At 37.3% G+C, this 21561-nt stretch overlaps 1 protein-coding gene across 4 annotated transcripts in view; it reads left to right on the top strand.

Annotated features, from left to right (window-relative positions):
- Positions 1–21561, top strand: part of LOC131066556 (uncharacterized) — a 71563-nt gene that overhangs the window by 16187 nt on the left and 33815 nt on the right. For all 4 annotated transcript variants that reach the window (XM_058001350.2, XM_058001347.2, XM_058001349.2 and 1 more), the window contains 9 exons: positions 1329–2047; positions 2193–2426; positions 2712–2786; positions 2873–2971; positions 17712–17908; positions 18091–18306; positions 18597–18872; positions 19037–19184; positions 19319–19452. In XM_058001350.2, coding sequence (XP_057857333.2) covers positions 1329–2047; positions 2193–2426; positions 2712–2786; positions 2873–2971; positions 17712–17908; positions 18091–18306; positions 18597–18872; positions 19037–19184; positions 19319–19452 — 2098 coding nt within the window. The remainder of the gene's footprint in view (positions 1–1328; positions 2048–2192; positions 2427–2711; positions 2787–2872; positions 2972–17711; positions 17909–18090; positions 18307–18596; positions 18873–19036; positions 19185–19318; positions 19453–21561) is intronic.

The following is a 21561-nucleotide window of genomic DNA, read 5'->3' on the forward strand; positions in this document are numbered from 1 at the left end:
CAGAATAATATGATATACCTGAGGGGGGTAAAATTTCTAGTAATTCAAGTCTTCTAGGTAAATTTGTGGAACACTCGTACATTTGTCTGTGACACTTTGCTGACTCTTCAGCACTCGGGTCTTGTAAAGTTGCTTTGCTACATTGTTCATTATTCCACTGCATATTTCAGGGAAGATTAATGGATAACAAAGGGGCAAGTGTTGCACCTCTCACCTAATTCTTTTTCTATTTTCATAGTCTGATCTCTCATTCCTTGCATCTTCAACGAACAGAAAAGATGCTTCAAGTTACCAAAAAGATTCATAAGTGTCTATTGAAAATTTGAAGGAACCAAAGTTTAGAAATGATCTTGATGGCATTATTTTGTATTTTTATTTTTAATGTTTCCAATTTTCAAGCCTTTTTTCCAAGCTTCACTCTGCTGAAATCACTTATTTCTGCAAAGCTTCCCCTGTTGAACCTACTGAACTTCATGAACCTGGTAATCACAGCTGATATCAGAATGGATAAGATGTATTAAAAATAATCAGGAGATAATATGTGATGGATTTAAAACTGCTTAGTGGTAGGTTTTCCATTTTTCTATTTATGTTTCAATTTTTCTTTTTTTAAATGTATGTTATTTTGGTAATTATAAGTGATAATTTTCATTGATGATATTTAAATGCATATTTTGCTCTTTTGTTTACTGCATTTGTTTATCTCCTTTAGGAGGGAATGACATCTGTTGTGCTTTGAAGACTTCCAACATTGCTGTCAGATTTGAAAAAAATTACAGAGCTTTCTATCTCTTCTGGTCTTCCTTTTTTTGTGGTAAAGCTTTCTTGTCAAGTTTTGGTCTATGGCATTGAGGAATTTACATGTTTTTGTTCTAAATGCTTTTGATTGATTTTTAGTTTCTGGGGTATTATTTATTTACATTTGTTGAGGGCAACCTTATTCTACATTCAATTGATGGTTTTAAATTATTGCTTGTCCGCTAAGTGGCTATAGACCTGAAAGAACATATATCAGAATTTTATAGCTTTAACTTACTCCTTTATCCTATCCCTTTTGGCTCTTCATTATGGCTATGCTGCGCTTGTTTCTGGTTTATGGCGTGGGTGTGGGTTCCAATGTGGTAAGATTCACAACTTGGATTTCTGGTTTGATTCTGCATAATAATGAGAACCTTACCACTCTAGCCCAGCTTTTCTATCCTTTTGTATATGCTGAACTGACTTTCTTGTTTTATATGGGATTGTTTTATTATACTTAATGCTGTGGTGTCTGTCTTTTGCACCGTTGGCATTGCCAGAAATGTTTTCTTATTTTCCCTTATCTGCAGTGTTACTGAAGATGAGCAAGATAAAACTGGAGGCCAAAGATGGATTAGAGAAGAAGAGTCAAAGAGACAGGAAGAAGATGAACTAAAATGGCAATTTGAACTTGAAGCTGAGGAAAGAAAGCTTGAGGAAACATTGGAATTACAAAGAAAAATTGAAGAGGAGGCAAAACAAAAGCATCTTGCAGAAATAAGTAAAAAACAAACAGAAGAAGAAAGACGATGGTGTATGCTGAAAGATTCCAATTCAAGTATTAGTAGTGATCCTTATCTCAATATACAGGAGACTACAAATATTGTGAACGAGTGCAAGGATAGCTATACTTATCAGCAGCAACTCTTGGTTGATGCCAACTCTGTGCCACCAGGGAAGAAAATATTTTCTTTTGGCAGTTATCCTGGAGAGGCATCTACATTTCCTGAGGAGAGAGATTTTTGGTTAGACGACTGTCAGAATTATTCAATACATCAAGAGAAACATATAAGTGCTGGAAAAGATAAATCTTATCTTGGTTCTTTTGGGCAACAAAATCACCAGGCAGTGAAGGTCTCTGATCATGTTGATAAAGGTTCATTGATGGTTGACAAGAGCAGATTGACAACAATGCAGATGGACAACAAAATTGCAGGAGAGGCTGTAGTCCCTGATAACAGTTTAATGAATCAAGAGAGACATAGATTGCAGGACTCCAATTCACATTCTAATTTTAGGAGTGGTGGAGGTCAGATATTATTACCTAATTGTAAAGGCACTACATTATGTTGTAAAATTTTGTAATTAGCTATTTGTGATTCCTTTTTTTCCCTGGAATTGATTGTGTTTGTCTCTAAGTCGAGGTTTGTGAATTCACTTGGTTTTCTGCACAGATAAATCCCTACAGGTGACAGAACGTGAGAAGTTCTCTTCATCTGGGCAAAAGTCACGAGGGCATAGAAGTAGGCAGAAGTCTAACACCCAAATACCAGAACGTGGCACATATACTTACATCCCTAAAGCATCTTCAAAACATGAAAACAGTCAATTTGCTGAGAATGGTGTGATAGAAATGCCAGATTCACTTCCGCATAATCCTTTACCTATGCCTGGCTCCAATAGACATGGTAAGTAAGGTTTCAAGTGTGTTGGCCAATTTGGTTAATTCAAATTTTGTGTGGAAATTTCTGCATTGGAGTGTTACTCAGCAAATTAATAGTTTCCTAAAATTGGAGATTTCATTTACCAAGTTAATTTCCTATAATTGGAGATTTCACTTAACAAGGTAGTTTTCTAAACTGGGAGATTTCACTTTGGCCTATTAGCTTATGTGAGATATTTGCAAAGAATTCAAGTTCCCTGTCTATTAGGTATTACTTTTGTAAAACTGGTAGATAATATTTAATGTGCAGGTAGAACAACTGTTGCAGCACAAACAAGAACAGGTTTAAATCAAGGTGTTAGTGAGAAATCTGGAGTTGTGTCAGGTGAATGATTGTTTTAGCTTTGTTTAGTATTTCATTTGTATGAGAAATATATAATTTTTGCACATTAAGTGTGGTTTATTTAATAGGTGAAAACAACTCAAAGACATTAAGGCAGCTTCATGCTGAAGAAGATGATGAAGAACGTTTTCAGGCAGAGCTGGAGCAAGCAGTTCGGCAAAGTCTTGGTGATAATTCGATTCTCTTTATTATTATTCTTTTGCAAATCATTGCAGATGGTTCATTTCCTTTCCAAGAGTTTCTTTCTATTAGCAATTCAACAGTCTTCTAGGCTGCTTCTTTTTGAACATATATTATCGATTGTATCATGTATCTTTAGCAGTCTTCTAGGTTTTTTTTTTGTCGCGTCCCATTGTATGGATAATACAAACCTTGATAGTCGGTGATTTATCTTTAGGGATATTGTAATATCCTTCATGGCTTACCATAGTATTTCAAATCACTGCAATTAGTGATTAATTAATCCTGCCATGAAGGAGATAACAATAACAAGAAAATCATCTCATCCTTAGGACTTCACGATTTTCTGTGAAGGTAAATCGGACAGCATGTAAGTCATTAAGGAACAACGATTGCAAACAAGCAATTAGGAAGCCATGAAACATTCAATTAGCAACTGATGGAGGATTATAACTTGTCATTATGAGGACAATGTTTGGTTATGAAGAGATCCCCAAAAAGGGCAGATCTGAAGAGTCACGTCTTTGCTGAGAGGGCAGCCACTTTCTAAAGTGGGGCTCTCTTCATGAAATCGTCAAGATATAAGTTCAGGAAGATCCAAGGCAGAAAATCATCATTTACTAAGAACCAATTACAGTAATCGGCAAACAAGGAACAATAATCAGAATCAGAAACGTGTAAACAGAAGACACATACTTAGGATCAGACTCTCACTAATCTGATAGAGACCTGTTATTATCAGCATCTAATAGTCTGAATAATTGCTCTTGTGGCATAGATCTAGATTATGCATTAATAGTCAATATTTTTATCTTATATACATACATGTATGATTGGATATAAACTGCATATGTCTGATTAATAAATCTGTTTATTAACCCCCATCATGTATAGAAGGAAGGAGGTGTAAGGAAGGGGGAATCATGCGGATTGCCATCTAGGTACGATACCCTGAGTGGATGTCCATATTGCCAGCCACCGGAGCCAAGAGAGCCAAAGCTCTGCACTTGGGCTTAGATATGACAATCGAGAAACCTCCATAACAATCTCCTCTCGGACTCTATAATGATGACTATTAGTCTTAGCAGATGAAGCATGGATAGGGAAAGCAGGTACAATACCCCACTAGGTAGGATACCCTGAGTGGATGTCCATGTTACTAGCCATCGTGGCCAAGAGTGCCAAAGTGCCTCTCTTGGGCTTAGTGTGGGATGGCTTTGGGTGGACCTATCATGCTTATTCTCCCATAGTAAGAAGTAATGTAGATATTGTATGTGTTGATTTAAGGATTATTATATGTTATTATCTAAGCCGAATAATGGGAGGGATATATGTGTATGTGAATCCTTGGTCATGGTTGCAAGATCTAAATTCAGGCCCTTATTGTTTAAAGAAGATGTTTTACTTGAGAAGGAAGCTAACCCTAACCCTAACTTGTTGCAATTGTTGTTCTAGGGTATAATATAAGGTAAATCTGAGAGAGGACAATACATTTTTTTTTCTCATGAATGCTATCAATTATATGATGTTTTTATTACCTTATAGATTGAAATTTAGTACATTGTACGCCATTTTCCTTAATTATGTTAATGGTCACAAAGAATTTAATTGATATGCCTAATGGGAAACCTTAACAAATTTATGAATGGGGCTACTGAAAAGAATACGTTCATTCATCTTAGTACCAAGTTCAAAGTGGTGTTAAATGCTTTATTTTACTTTGCATTTGTTCTGTCTGTATGTCCCATAACCCATTTTTGTTGAACTTGTTTTATGCTATATCTAAGTTATTTTCAGGGCAGGAACTATTTTTGTCTTACTACTTACTACTACAACCCAAGGCCTGCAATTTTTAATTTACATTAATCTCTCAACACAACCCTGGCCTGTAGCTCTGCAGGTTCGGTAGCCTAATTAATGAGGTCTACTTTCACAATTTCAGTGGCATTTTGGCTTACGATTGATTGACTATTTTATTTTGGAGTGTATTGGATAATCATAAAATATATGTTTTTAAGTTATTATTAATTTAAGTATTTTTTCAAGTTGATGAGTCACCAAGTTTGAGTGAAAGTTGGTCTGTCGAGTTTTTGCTAAGTTCAAGTTTGCAAATTATGGTTATTTCTGTGGAAAGCTTTTCAATGCTCCAAATTGCCACAAGAGCACAATTAATGACATAAAGTAGTTGCTCTAATGATATGGAAACTGGTAATTAGATATTTATCTTTTTAGAACTGACATGCTTGAGTTATATTGAAAACTAACCACAACAACACCTCAGATATATATGTATGTATTCACTAAGGACATAAGGCAACAACCACAAGTAGTAGACTCTAAATGATATGTCATTATTGACGTACTTGCTGTAATAGTCTTCAATGGCTGGAAGGTAGGTAGTCATCTTGGCTTCTTCAATTTCATCTATATTGTCTTTTGTTGGGCTTGAGGTCAATATTACAGTGCCCTTTATTTAGCTTTCTTTTGTTCCATCCAAAGAAACAATAGTTTGCAAAAAATCGCGATTATACTCTATTAATCTTGAATCTTGGAGCCAGCCGATTTATTCCCTGAAAAAATCCTGGTTCGCGAAAGAATCATTGACCCAATTTTCAACATTCTTTGAAAAAAGTGAAAAATCATTGTAAAAAGTTGCAAAACCCTAGAAATGCTTGTGATACTGAGTTGCTCATAAATAGGCCGATCTGAGATGGAATCAGAGTCAATGTGGAATCAATGTTGAAACAGTTTGTTATTTTGTTCCTTAGTTTTCTTTCCGAGCTTTGAAAATCCCTAAATAAAGGAATTTGGAAGACCTTCAATCATCCTAAATTGTGCGGGGCATATGAGAAAGTGTCGAAGCAACTCGCAAATCTGCTTTAAATTGTGGCTTCGATATGACTTAATCTCTCTGCACACCTTGCCCCATGGATTCTTTTGTGAACAAGTATATAATTAATATTGTACATTAGCTTTAAAATTAATACTATTATGCACTATTGTAGATGGCACTTTGACGGGGAAGGAGCGAATTCACATAGTTTATAATTAAGGATGATTGAAGGCAATAGTTGTCGAAAAATCGCAACTGATTGTGATTTATCGTGAGTTGAGCAAGGGTATGATTTTTTCCCCAAAAAATCGTAGAAAAATCAGTCAACGATTTTCCACAATATTTTGCGTTCAAATCGCAATTTACGTCGTGGGTATAACTGGCTGCAAAAATAGCAAAATATTAGCAACCCTAAAATTGGCGTGAAACCCACAAAAAACCTTCAAAATAGTGAAAAACCCTACGGATGTCGTATAAATGATGTCATGCGACATCTTCAGTGCGTTCTTGATTGCAGAAGAGCAAAGAATCGTTGAAAATTAGAGGGCTTTTTAGTGACGTGATAGGCAGAAATTCCAGGTATTCATCTTTGTTAATCCTATTTCTTTGTTGCATTTTTCTATGATTTAGTTATTCAACTGAAGGATCCCTTGTTTTTCTATTTTGTGCCCTTTTATTTTTCAATTGGCCAACAAATACCTAAATGTTCTTCCCAAGAAACACGATAACATTCCAAGTGTTCATATTAAAGCCTAATATGTGCTAGACATTGTGAACATTTTTAGTTGAAAATGGAGATTGGTTTCAACAGCTTATGTGATTCTTTTTGATGTTTGTATGTGATAATATTCATAGCAGAACTCATAAGTTTGTAATATTAGATATTATTTTACCTGCCATCTCCCTTTTGTTGTCCAATTTTGATCATTTTTGACTTTTTTTTTCATTTGAAAACCTCTAAAATGCCTCTAAAAGCATCATTTCACCCAATACAAAGATCATTTTGTCTCTTGACTCTCTCTTTTCTCATTTTCTCTTATATATATATATATATTTTTTTTTTTGGGGGGGGCATAGCCTCCGAATCCCCCTTTCGGCCCATGGGGAAACGGAATGTTTCCCTGCACCTCTTCTATCGTTAGGTTTTTTCTCACATCTAACACCTTGTGCAACTTATCATTGTTGCTTCTCAAACCCATTAAGGTCTCCACGCCCAACCCCCCACTTAGTGTGATCTCGTACTTGTACCCGTACTAGTATCTTAGCTATTTTATAATACTTTTCTTGATTAACTTAATTGACATATCACTGAATCAATAAATGTAACCTCAAACTAGATAGTATGCCATCTCCTAGAATCATCTATTCTACTCTGCAAATGTTCATAATATAAAAGTCATGCATAGAGAAAAACCACAAACTTTGTACTTAGTTTTTGTGTTGACTTTAGAAAGTCACAAAATTATAATTGACATTTTGACCACTGTCACTATCTAGTTCTTATTTATGCTGTTGTGGTATGTTTTGTGCAATGTAATCAGTGATATGAATGTAAACTGCAAAAATCTATTTTCTACAATTCATGGGTTGAGCTCTCTATTTTATTTGCTTTGAATATCTCTATGCTATGGAAATGCCCTTAAATATATATTAAAAATAGTTTTTGATTGTTTTTCTACAATTTTTACGTTTTTATAAATCCGATTTTTTCCTGATTTTTTCAAAAAATCTTATACTTTTGGTTTGCCGATTTTTTCGACAAAAGATTAATGTTGCTATGGAACCATCCCACTCTTCTAGTTATTTGATTCTAACTCATATATTCTTTATGATTTATTCACCAGATTGAGCTTTTCACATTGTTTGCTATATTGCTTTCTCTTGTTAATGTTGATATTGCTTCTCTTCTTGTATCTTGGCTTATCAGTTTCGATTGGTCATTTTAGTGAAAAGAAATATACCAATAAACCTATGTAGGAGAAGCAATTGTAACATAGTCTTTAGATTCAGCAGAAATAAATAATGGCACACGCTGTTTATAATAAGTGATTTTACCTTGGGAAACCCTCTTGGAAAATGTTCAGCAATACAACACTATTTAATGTATTAACTCGTTCATTTACAATACAATAAGATATTTTGCACTTGTGCTTAACCCTATTCTGGGTGTGAGTATTTATATGCTTGATGTTACAATACAATATGTATAAATAATAAAACCATGGATGGAAAAACCAGCTACAAGGCTCAAATTTTATCTCACTTGGACGCTAGGAGAGTTAAAACACTAGTATTGATGTTCCTTTGTTGCAATAGATTTGAGATTACGAATTGCATGTTTAAGATCTAGGCTAAATTATAAGAAATTGATAACTTTCAGCAATAACAGTGAAATATAGAACAAAAAACCAACATAGTAGCTCAGATCTGGAAAGAGGAGATAGAAAGCAGCATGTAGTTGTAAACTCGTCCTGAAAATGCTGGACAAGGTTGGAGGACACCCCAGTCTAATGATGTCTGCACACACAAAATTTGTAGATTCATAGTTTGAAGGTCATTTAGGTCTGTCTCTTCGAAATTCAGCTGAAAAGTGTCAGTCACGCTTGGAGGGTGCCCTAATCCAGGTGTTTTTGCTTCTTTGAAATCTAGGAATGTATGTTGGTGTTTGCTCTACACACCTGTAATGCTCTTTGTTGTCAAATCTGAACACGCGCACAAAAAAATGAGTTAAAATGGTTATGCTGTATAGGGGCTTGTGTAAGTCAAACGTTGCCTTTGTGTTCCCATCTCCACTACAATAATTGATGAAAAGAGAGCTTATCCTCAGAAAGGATAGAGGCTGAAACAATAATGGAAATTCTTGAATTGATAAATGGCTACCATAAATATGAAACCCTAGGCTTGAAGTCTCAAACAAGGCTTGATGTTGCTTGAAAGTGGTTAATGCATGCCTTCATCATGAAGGAACACATTGAAATTGATCATAATTGCTGAAGCAAAGATGTTGACTTGAATGCTTGTCTCCTTAATTGCAGATCTGTAATCAATTGCCTTTAGATGAAACATGTAGATTATAGTTTGAAATGAGAATGAAAGTTGTATTTATATGAAACTTACCTTTTCAGATTTAATTTTTGGGCAACGCTAACTGTTGTCACAAAAGTTTGCACCCTTGCCGAGCTATCAACTCAGCAACCTTGTGAAACATGGAAACAACCCCAAAGTGTGGGACCTTGAGCAAGGGGGTTGAATCTCCGGAGAAGGCCAACTTCCTTCTCCATCCAGGTGTAGGTGTTCAACCAACTCAACACCCCAAAATTTTCTTCTAAACCTATCCTAACAGCTTGCAGATGAAAAGGGAAGAGAGAAATGCTTAAAATGAAAGGAGGTGATCCACCAAGAGAAGAGATGTTTCTCTCCCCACCCTAAATGGCACAAAGAATCAACTGAAATACCTAGGAGATGCACAAACTTAAGTTGCATGAATGACCTTAAAGCACGTACGGAGGTTAGAACTTGTTGAATGTCAAGAGGGGAGAAGGCTTCCCACAAGTCACACCCAGAAACAGGTTAACGCAACATATATGTGAAAGAAAGCCACAAACATACACTTTTAATGAAGGTAAAAATACATATACAACATTCATAAGTTGAAGTAAGGCAAGAATGATGATTTCAATTCATTACAAGGCCAATGGTCAAACTTACAGTTGTAGAAATGCAAGATAAATACAAGTCTTTAAGAGAAGTGAAAGAGCATAGAATAACTCAAGCCAACAGGGAGAGAACCCCTTACAATGAGGCATAACAACCTTATATAGAAAACCGGTCGCATAGGAGAGACCATTGGTCAAGGAAGAGAAGCCTTGACCCTTGTGTGTGCAGGGAAATGTCAATCAGGGAATGTAGGCACGTGCATGCACCTGACATTGTGTACATGCAAGCAACTTGGCCATACCCCGACAACACAATCCCAAGAAGAAAGGACTCCTAGAAAGTGGATTGTCTGACATTCCAAAGTCAGAGCATGCAGGCATGACATAAGTAAGCACAAGTAAGCATGGCCTTGTACTCCACCTGATGGAAATCCTGCAAAAATCATTAAATGCGCTCTTGTAGATCCACAAAAGAAGGCGTACAAGTCACTAGAGTTGTTGGAGCATTAAGAGCTTTGAGTGTTGATCACGCCATCTGGAAGTGTTGCAAGTCGGAAGGAAGTTGGAAATTGGGAACTTCGGGGTTTCGGAGTTTCGGTGAAGGGAAGACTTAGGAACTTGGGAACTTCGGGGTTGCGGAGTTCTGGGGTTGAGGACTTAGGAACTTTGGGGTTCTGGAGTTTCAAAGAAGGGAAGATTTAGGAACTTGGGAACTTGGGAGTTCCGGAGTTTTGGGGTTGAGGACTTAGCAAGTTGGGAACTTCGGAGTTCCGGAATTCCGGGGAAGGGAAGACTTAGGAACTTGGGAACTTGGGAGTTTTAGAGTTCCGGGGTTGAGGACTTAAGAACTTGGGATCCTGGGGGGTTCCGGGGTTGAGGACTTGGGAACTTCAGGGTTTCGGAGTTCTGGGGTTGAGGACTTAGGAACTTTGGAACTTTAGGGTTCCGAAGTTCCGGGGAAGGTAAGACTTAGGAACTTGGGAACTTGGGAGTTCCGGGGTTGAGGACCTAGCAACTTGGGAACTTTGGGGTTCTAGAGTTTCGAGGAAGGGAAGACTTGGGAACTTGGGAACTTGGGAGTTCTGTAGTTCCGGGGTTGAGGACTTAGCAACTTGGGACTTTGGGGTTCCGAAGTTCCGGGGAAGAGGACTTAGGAACTTGGGAACTTCGGGATTTCGGAGTTCCGAGGAAGAGGACTTAGGAACTTGGGAATTTCAGGGTTCCGGAGTTCTGGGGAAGGGAAGACTTAGGAACTTGGGGGTTACGGAGTTCCGGGGAAGGGAAGACTTAGGAACTTGGGGGTTGCGGAGTTCCGGGGAAGGGAAGTCTTAAGAGCTTCCATCTGACAAGACAACACTTCACACTTCATGATTCCATTGTTTTCTCTTTGATCAACTGGGGCAGCGCTGGTCCATGGAACATATCTCTGATCGGTTCTCACTGATGGACCAAGGGTGTCATAAAATGACAACACTAACATTAGAGAGCAATTTCTCGTTACTTGCAAAGTTGACATTGGTATTTCAAAATTTGGGGCCATGTTGCTTGGATTGGGGCACTGGGTCCCCTAGTCCTAGCAGTTTGAGCTAGAACAAAGGTCATGAAAAGGTGAATGCACCAATTTTTTGGAAATGGTCTTGAAACTGAGCGCAATCAGACATAAAATAGGTACACATTAGGCACAATTGTTGAAGTGGGTGCAAAGTGTATGTGAAATTGTGAAGGGAAACAATTTACTTAACTATATTTAGTTGGTGTAGTGGTGCTCCTTGATTGCATACATGTGCTTGGCCCTCATAAAATGGGTTGTCATTGTGCAGTAAGCTACTTGGCACTTGTTCAACCAACCTTACGCTAGCTGGTCAAAATACATGTAGAAAGTCCTAAAGAGTGCATGTGAAGTGTGGTGGTTATATATAAACATCTGCACATCTCTAGCATCATAGCCACAAAGTCGGACTCGGAGAGTTTTTAGCAATCCCACAATTTTTGACTTGGCAAAACCTCAACAAATACTTGACAAAAACTCAACAACTTAAACCACGAGGAAGGGTTGGCAAATTTTGAAAAACAAGAACCATCAGGAAGGGCTGGTAGATTTTAAAGAACCTTGATCATAGGGGGTGCAAAGAGATAATACATGGTTTTATAGAAAAAAAGTGTGAAAAACACTTATTAACCTAGTGTTTTACCCACATTGGCATTTTTCTTCACATTTTTCTTGTGTTTGTAAAAACTATCAAGTTACAAATGTAAATGTTGAGACATGTATCAGCTAGGACTCGAACCTAGGACCTTCCATACGTTGCTGGAGTGCTCTACCACTGAGCTACTGGCCCTCTTGGACCAATCCATCATTGGTTCGGGTGTGGCTTATTTCCAACACCAACACCCCCCCTTAAGCCACACCTCTTGTGTGCTTGGGACTCCTAGCTTGGACCTGGCTCTGATACCATGTTGAGACATGGACCAGCTAGGACTCGAACCTAGGACCTTCCATATGCTGCTGGAGTGCTCTACCACTGAGCTACTCGCCCCTCTTGGACCAGTCCATTGTCGGTCTGGGTGTGGCTTATTTCCAACACCAACAGTAAAAACTTGCATAGTAAAAAAATAGAGTACTAAACAACTCGACGAGTACTTGTAGAGATTGCAAACTATGTCTAGCATCATTCACAACCGTTTTGATCCAATCAATCTTTCCCATGTCTTTAAGTGCATTATTCATGGCATGCACATAAGAGTCCACCAAATATGTGTGTAAGCTCCCTCAATTAACTTCCTTGCAACTTTGCACACATGGATTGCATCTATTACTATTTGGACCACATTTTGTGGCCCAACTTCTTCAATAGCATCTTTGAGGATGTGAAATCGAAAATTGGCATCCTTGTGATGCCCTAAATAATCAACAATCCCAAGAAAACAAGGGCTCTTTGTACATGTAGCCATGATATTGCTAAGATTATTTCATTTCCTTCATTAATATATTTATCTTGGAAAAGTTCTTACCCAAGAATAGATCAACAAGTACTCCATCAAAACTTAGCAACTTAAACCATAAGGGTGGGTTAGCAAATTTTGAAAAACAAGATCCATGAGGAAGGGCTGGTAGATTTTGAAGAACCTTGATGATAGGGGGTGCAAAGAGATAATATATGGTTTTATAGCAAAAAAAGTGTGAAAAAAACATTTTAACGAGTGTTTTATTCATGTTGGCATTTTTATCTTCATTTTTCTTGTGTTTGTAAAAACTTGCAAGTTAAAATTGTAAAACTTGCATAGTAAAAATAAGAAAGTACTAAAAAATTCTTTGAGTACTTGTAAAGATTGCAAACTATGTCTAGGATCATTCACAATTCTTTTGATCCAATCAATCTTCACCATGTCTTTGAGCACATTATTCATAGCATGCACATAAGTAGTTCATCAAATGTGTGTAAGCTGCCTCAGTTAACTTCCTTGCAACTTTGCACACATGGATTGCATCTATTACTATTCAGACCACATTTTGTGGCCCAACTTCCTTAGTAGCATCTTTGAGGATGTGAAATTGAAAATCAACATCGTTGTGATGCCCTGAATAATCAACAATCCTAAGAAAATAATGGGGCCCTTTGTACATGTTTTTTTGTTTTTCGATCGATAATTGTTTCAATGTATAAATTTTTCAAAAAAGTTACATTCTTCATAGTTTGGCACATATACAACTATTCTAAACCAAAAAAAAACATCCTCTTAACCATCCCCATATACAAGTCATATCATCCTAAGTCTGTCAAAACATGCGAAGTCTGTAGAAACATACAAAATCAACAAAACAAAAAGAAACTATTGTGGCTCACCGACCACCACAATTTCCTTGCCTTTGGCACTTCCTACCGTGTCGCACTCGCGTTGGTCCTCTTCATCTTCGTGGTCGTCATGTGCATTTGGGGGGAAGCCAATCCACATTGCTCTGCCACCCGGGTTTTTCTAGGATCCTCTTGGCCACCCTCTCTTCTTTTTTTGGGGATGAGCCCGAACTAGATTTTCCCCCCTTTCTCATTGCATTGGAAGGATCCCATTTCTCTAGTTCCCTCCGAATTTCCATCCTTTCCCACGCTCGAATATACTCTTGCACTCCAAGCGTCCCAATTTGTGTCGATGCTCTTCAAACTTCCTTACTGCAATTTGTGCTCCATAGTAGAAAAGGGTGCAATGGAGGTTGAAATTCACTGGAGTGCAGCCACACTCTATTTGGGCATGCGAAACCTTCTTCATCCCGCGCCATCCGGATGAAGCTCTCCAATCCACCCCTCCAGACCTTCACATTGCTTGTAACCACCCAATGAATTCTATTGACCCCAACCAGCTCAAAAGCCCATGCAGCAAACATAGATGCAATATCCACATTTGTGCGGTATTTATACTCCCCCCGCATGTACTCTTCACCGAGAACTATCTTGACCTTGTTTAGAAAGTCTTCGTCTTCAAACCTGAAGAAGTTTGAGAGGCGCTCATCAGAAATGGCACCCCAAAATGCCACCATTGGACGCGACGCCTTGAGTGAAAAGTTCGGCTCCATGTGTGCATAAAGCATTCACAACCTACACTCCTTGTGTCGCCTTTCCAAATGACTCTCTTCGTTCCACCCGTTATTCTATGAACAAACTTAGCTTACTAAACTCAATAACTTCCACATTTAATGCTAATCTTCGTTTGATTATGCTTGAAACATTCTCCTATGTCGTGGCTTTAATGCATGTACTGCCTTTCTCATCCACCTCCACATTTGACCATAGAGCTATTCTCTACCACCCTGCGCGAGAAGTCTTAATGCAAGGTAGAGGATTCGAAGAGATCTTCTATTTGCCACCCCGTACCACCGCAAAATTCTATCAACCACCTTCATTAATTACTCGCCACCTCTAGTTTAATGGGTATAATCGGCCAACATGATACACTAGGATGCCTATCCCACTCATACACTATAATTCTTGTATCACCAAATTCCATCTCCAGTGCTTCATTCACTCATTTGTCAACCTCTGCGTTGCCACTTCAGAATACATGTGATATCTTGAAATCTTCAAAATGTGTAATAATCAACGTGATCTCTTCAATGTCTCGGTTTACTCTCTAGCTAAGAGAGTTGCCACGGATGATAGCATTAACTATCACTTGGGAATCACCTTCCAAGTGGAGCTTGGTCACCCCTAATCTTTTTGCTAGTTGAATTGCAAGTACGACCGCTTTTGCCTCGGCTTCATTGTTTGACCCATTTGGTAACCATTGCCATCCTGTTCCCACTCTTATGCCTTGGTAATCCTTCGCCACACACCTTGCACTCGACGGTCCCGGGTTACCCCTGGATGCACCGTCAAAATTAATCTTTGTCCACCCTAATTCAGGGGGAATCCACTCTACCTCTCTCTTTCCATGAGCAACCGGATTAAACTGATCAAGCCCATTAACGGGCGGCACTTTGTACATGTTACCATGATATTGCTAAGTTTCTTTCATTTTGTCTATTAATATATTAATCTTGGAGTGGTTCTCATCCAAGAATGTGGTCTCCAATTTTATCTCCCTTGGTGGCACATATGATGTTTTTTCTCTTCCCATATTTGCTATTGCCTCCTTATTATGTGAGTGAGCCACATAAAATGGAAAGCCATTAATAGTTTGCCAATGGCATCATCTGCCTCATCTGTCAATTATACATTAAATAATTTTTCATAGTAGGTTTGGAGCATCACTTGCCATCTTTTATTTTCCCCTAGCCTTTGTTGCTCTTGAAGTAGAATAAATTGGCACATGTGCAATTGGCCTTTGCAAAATAGCAGAAATAGAACCTTGTCCCTGATGACCCCTCGACCTTTTGAGTCAAAGAAGCAGATGTAGGTGCAATGTCTTCACTACTTGAACCAGCCTATAACATACTTATCTTAACCCTATACTTTAGTCTTGTGGTCAACATCTCACATACTTCTACACCCTTTCCTCCGATTTGAAGCAAGTGGGAATTAAATCTAGTAACACCGCCCTAAAATTCAAGATTTACAAAAGTGGCACTTCTACAACATAGTTCCCCCAGATGGCATAGGTTTTATTTTTAATTTCGTTGCAAATTGTCTTAGAGTAGAGTTAGTTTCAAAGAGACACTTGGGATTATTTTAAAGTATTCTGGAAGAGCAATTAGTATTTGCATTTACAATGGAACTAGAGGTTTGGGTTTCATGATTATCCCTCTCTGCTTTTTCACTTTCATCAAGTGCATAATTGGATTTAGTTTCACTTTCAGTTTCAACGTCTTGTTGAGGCTTAGCCTCATCCATGCTCATGCCATTGAAACTCAGTGACATTGCAATAAACGATTTAAAATTTGTAAGTTTATAATTTTAAAATTGAAATTCAAACTGTCTATAATACAAGGGATTAAGACACAGAGTTCTCTCTGCTTTCCTTACTTCAGGTTGCATGGAGCGCAAAAGTAGGGGATACACAAATAAAATTATTGTTCTTTATCTTTTTGTCAAACAAGGATTTCACTTTTGTTTTTCTTACTTTAGGTTGCACAAAGTGTAGAAGTAGAGGATACACAAAATTTTTAATCCTAATTTGACAAAATAAAATATCTGCACATATAAAGACTCAAACTAAAAAAATTAAACTATGATAGTTTGCTGTTATATAATTAAAAAATCAAAATTTGATCATCATTCATTAATATTATAGAATAATTCAGAGAGTTGTTTGCAAAATTCAAAACTAAACTATTAACTATTGAATTTAAATTTTAAAATTGAAATTTGCAATTTGGTATATGAAAATTTATCAATGTTGAAGACAATATACAGTCATGCAAATGGATTCTGTCAACATAAATGATAATATACAGTTATGTCTATGGATTCTATCAACATAAATCGTGAAACTTATTAAAATAATGAGCTATAGAAGCTACCTCTTGTTTGAGAAATGCTAGTTTCAATTCCTTGAGTTGGCAATTTAGTGTCAACCCTTTTCTTGCTCCTCAACCTTCTTGCCCTTGACTCACTCTTTCACCTTACACTTGACCTTGCACTTGTAGCTCTCACTCTCACACTCATAGATTGTTGATTTGTTTTTGTGAGTTGAAATGAGATTAGAAGGCAGATTTATAGAGTTTTTGGGGTTTGGGTCGGGCCCATAGGCTATTAGGGTTCAGCTCAGGCACAAAGTTCCATTTTTTTTAAATAAACTTTATGGCCGGCTGGTCATGGGAGACGCCTAGGTGTCCCTAGCATGGCAGAACCGATCCTTCTCTAAGGGAGTTGTGTCGGGGACAGCAATGTTGGTGGTGGGGCAGTGTCCCCTCCAAGTCCCAATGTCCTGGAGATGCCCCCCATCCCGGAAATGTGAGGATTTTGGGGGGGGGGGGGGTTCCTTGTGGTACTAAATGAGTTGTGTATGATGGATTCCTTCCACAACCCATTTAAGAAAAAGATACTAGATGGAGTTGTTAGAAAAAGACATATATAGGGTTGCGTTTATTGTGAATTTCAACTCCATTTAATCTTTTTTGTTTGTTTGTTCTGTACAGCTCTATGCGATTAAAATGCCTTTAAATATAAAAAACAGCAGGTTTTCTTTATTCATTTTTTTCTTCATTTTTCTATATATTTTGAAAATCTGTTTTTTTCTTGATTAAATCCCAATTTTTTATAAAAATATAAATCATTTGATTTGCTGATTTTTTCACTATAAGCTTTTTGCTCTTATCATCTTATGGTTCTATTGAGTTGATAAGGCATATGTTTGCCAGCTTACAAGATTATGGGTTATCTTTTCCTTTTACATCTAGAAAGTGAACTTCTTTTGATTGGGCCGATAAGAGTGCATTCTTGGAGTCCTTCTGCCATATGAGCTCTAACAATGACATGATGGTCACTGAAGCATTGATTTTTATTTCTGCTTTTTGATTGGAAATTTCAAACCTCTAATTAATCTTAGAGGTTCTGCAGCTTTGTTTATGCAAGTAGCATTCCTCCCATCATGGTAAGTATCTCATTACCCACACATCTTGATGAGTTTCATCTTCTAGGCCTCCCTGGAATGGATTTAACCGGTCTTCATGTGGATATATAAGTCTCAATCAAACTATATTTTTACATCACAAGAACATTTAATATTGTGATACATCTTTTGTATTAGTCGGTTGCGTCTCTAGGCTTCAGAAATATTAAGATCTAAACTCTGTTTTTTTTTTTGCAGATGCCTATAATGCCAAGCACAGTTCTTTGAGTTTACATGAAGCTACCAAAACTGAAGGTGGATACCCTATGACTGATGGCATTATACAAACCTCGAGTGTTTTGCCTCTAAAAGTAGGGACTGAAGTGGAAACTTTTGGGAAGGGTTTACAGAATGAAGTTGGCGAGTACAACTGTTTCTTAAATGTTATCATACAGGTACTTATTGTAATGCCATTTTAATGTTTCATGACTTGAAAACATTTCTTTTGCAATGCACCAGATCTATAAAATTCATTTAGTATATTGCAGCTTTAATTTACAGTTCTCATGTAAATGAGAATTCTTTTGGGCCTATATTGTTCGATATTTGTTTGAAATTTAGAATGTTGAATGTGTAGTCACTATGGCATTTACGGAGATTTCGGGAGGAGTTTCTTGCACTGTCAAAGTCCCTGCATGTCCATGTGGGCGATCCTTGTGTTGTCTGTGCACTCCACGGTATTTTTGTTGCTTTAAGCTCAGTGACAACAGAAGCAAACCATGAAACTGTTGCACCTACTTCATTGAGAATTGCTCTCAGTACACTTTACCCTGAGAGTAATTTCTTTCAGCAGGTAATAATCAGAATGTTTTCAACTGCAATAGTCTTAAGTTTTATAAATGTATCTCTGCTACTGTTTGTATACTTATGAGTGTAAGGGCTTTGAATTTTGTAATTATGGCCAACTAGTTCTACATACCATCTGATAAAGAAATAAAAACAGCAATGCTGGTTTTTAATGTAAGTATTTATTGATTTCAAGTCTTTGCTTTAGCTTCAAATATAGATTAAGAATTCACAATGCAACCCTATTCTGGTGTTCATTATTTATCTAGCTTTCTCTGAGTATTGTTATTGTCTCAGGCACAGATGAATGATGCATCTGAAGTATTGGGTGTGATCTTTGACTGCATGCATCGTGCATTTACATCAAATGGCACAACTTCAGATTCAGAGTCAGATGGGAGTACCAACATAGGATTGTGGGATTGCCAAAACCAAACTTGTATTGCTCATAGGCTGTTTGGACTTGACATTTCTGAACAGATGAATTGCAAGAGTTGTGGCTTAGAGTCACGGAATTTAAAATACACTTCATTCTTTCATAATATCAATGCCAGTGCACTCCGCACAATGAAGGTGAGTCATAAATTCAGTTAATCCAACTCTTGTTATTCAGGTTTTACTTAAGGGGCAATGTTGGTGAGATGTATATACCTCCCCTTATATGCCATCAATTTAGTGTTGTGCAAAGATATTCCTCTCATTAGAAGCATGCTATTTACAATACCAACTTGTTTCAGATCATGTACATAGAGAGTTCCCTTGATGAACTTCTCAAGTTCGTGGAGATGAATCATCAATTAGCATGTGATGCTGAGACTGGTGGCTGTGGACGGTTAAATTACATTCACCATCTTCTTGGTGCTGCACCACGTGTGTTTACAACTGGTAATTCACACCATTCTTAATAGATGTCTTGTTGCATTTGTGAGTGCTTGTTATTGATGTGACTGTTTAGTTTTCCTTTCTGTACATTCCATACATTTTAGGATACAAGCTAATATCCATGAATGTTCTGTCAGTTTTGGGTTGGCAGAATAATTGTGAAAATATTGAGGACATATTAGCTACTCTAGATGCAATTACTACAGAAATTGACGTTGGCGTCATTTATAGGGGATTAGATGAAGGCTACACACATCGTCTGGTATCTGTGGTATGTATATATTTAAAATTATAATCTTCTTCAACCCTTTTAATGATAAACTTACAGCCTCATGCAAATTTATTGCCAATTGCATAAGTTATAGATCTATTTAACTAGATTGGTACATGAGAATTTATGGTAAGTTATCTTGGTCAGTAGCTTACAAGTTGAATTTTTAGATTTTTCCCTTCCGTTTGAAGCAATTAGTTGTTTCTGATATGCTTAAAATGTTTAAGAAATTCTATGTTACATCCATATCTTTACTAACAAAAGCTCTTAGTTGTTTCTGATATACTTGAATTGTTAATGTAGCTGTCCATTATATGTATATCTGCACTACCGCTTTCTGTTTAAATGACCTGTAGTTTTCGCTTTGCTTACCTGTTAACCTGAAGTTTGGCTGTTAGTGGTCTTTAGTGGATATCAGGCGTGTGGACAGCAGTCTGATAATGTCAGGTGCATTAAATTATATTCTAACTTTTGGTAGTTATTTCCATCAGATTACATTGATGATTTCATGGCTAGTAATGAAATGATAAAGTTGAAAGTTTAAAAACTTTAAACCAAACAGGGACAATAAAAGTGGAACATTAAATGTAAAAATTGATGTTTATGAAATAAAGCATGTATGATGGGTACAAAACTCATTTAATCACTGTAATGAGCTATTTAACATGAGGACAGAAGGATTTGCAAAACTCAAAGATTGAGAACTTGTGAATCAGCAAAACCTGTAGTTTTCGCTTTGCTTACCTGTTAACCTGAAGTTTGGCTGTTAGTGGTCTTTAGTGGATATCAGGCGTGTGGACAGCAGTCTGATAATGTCAGGTGCATTAAATTATATTCTAACTTTTGGTAGTTATTTCCATCAGATTACATTGATGCTTTCATGGCTAGTAATGAAATGATAAAGTTGAAAGTTTAAAAACTTTAAACCAAACAGGGACAATAAAAGTGGAACATTAAATGTAAAAATTGATGTTTATGAAATAAAGCATGTATGATGGGTACAAAACTCATTTAATCACTGTAATGAGCTATTTAACATGAGGACAGCGGATTTGCAAAACTCAAAGATTGAGAACTTGTGAATTAGCAAAACCTGGTGTATGTGATTTTCTCTTGCATGTTTCTGAGTGTTAAAGCATGATTCTCAGTGGAAGACTTGCCAAAACTGGCCATGATTAAATGAGCGAGTTTCTTGCATGTGAACAAATCTCACAAGTACTTTGCAAGCTTTACAACTATGGTTTAGACTGAAAGGCATGACATGATTTAGGAATGCTGTGAATCTAGATTCAAGGGGTCTCATATTTTTTGACATACTGTAAGTGAAAATGAATTGAGTGCCCGTCTTGAAAGAATTCGTTTTTTGCTAGGAAATTGTATGGCCATTTTGCCACTAAGCCAAGACTATCTGTACACAGTTATAGTCCACTAATAGTGTGATGAATTGGTTTTCAAAATTTCACATACAGGTCATGAAGTTTCATATGGGGATCCATCCTATGTTTAAAGCAATGCATCTTGCCAATCAAAGGCCCCTTGAAAATAAAATAAATGCTCAAAAATTAATCTATACTTTTCTTAGATGTATTTTTTTTGCTTTCTTACCATCCAAGGCTCAGAAAAACTTGCGAAAAGCTTGGTAAGACTTGGCTAGGCGAGTTAATGCCTGATTTACTCAGTTGACAAAATAACTTGGAAGTACTAAGAGTTTTGAAACTATGCTAGGATTTAATACTCAACACTCTGAGTGTTCAAGGAGTTGTGGAACAATCCTGCTTGTGCTGATTGTTGTCTCCAAGATTACATTAAAACTACGTAACCCGGGGACGCGTCCCCGGGCTAAAATCCCCCTGTCCCCGTACCAGGGACGTTTCAGGGGCTTGGGGATGGCTAGGGGATGTTTTGGGGACTTGGAGACGGCTATGGGATGTTTTGGGGACTTGGGGATGGCAGGGGGATGTTGCAAAATTTGTGGGAAACGTCCCAGAAACTTGGGGATGGCAATGATTATCAAAGGGGATGTCCCCCCATCCCCTAACCATCCCGGGGACGGCCAGCCGTCCCCCTTTTCCCAGCACATCTAAAAAAAGACTCAAATGCTCAAAAAAA

Source organism: Cryptomeria japonica, chromosome 5 (genome assembly GCF_030272615.1).
Source record: "Cryptomeria japonica chromosome 5, Sugi_1.0, whole genome shotgun sequence".
NCBI lineage: Eukaryota > Viridiplantae > Streptophyta > Pinopsida > Cupressales > Cupressaceae > Cryptomeria > Cryptomeria japonica.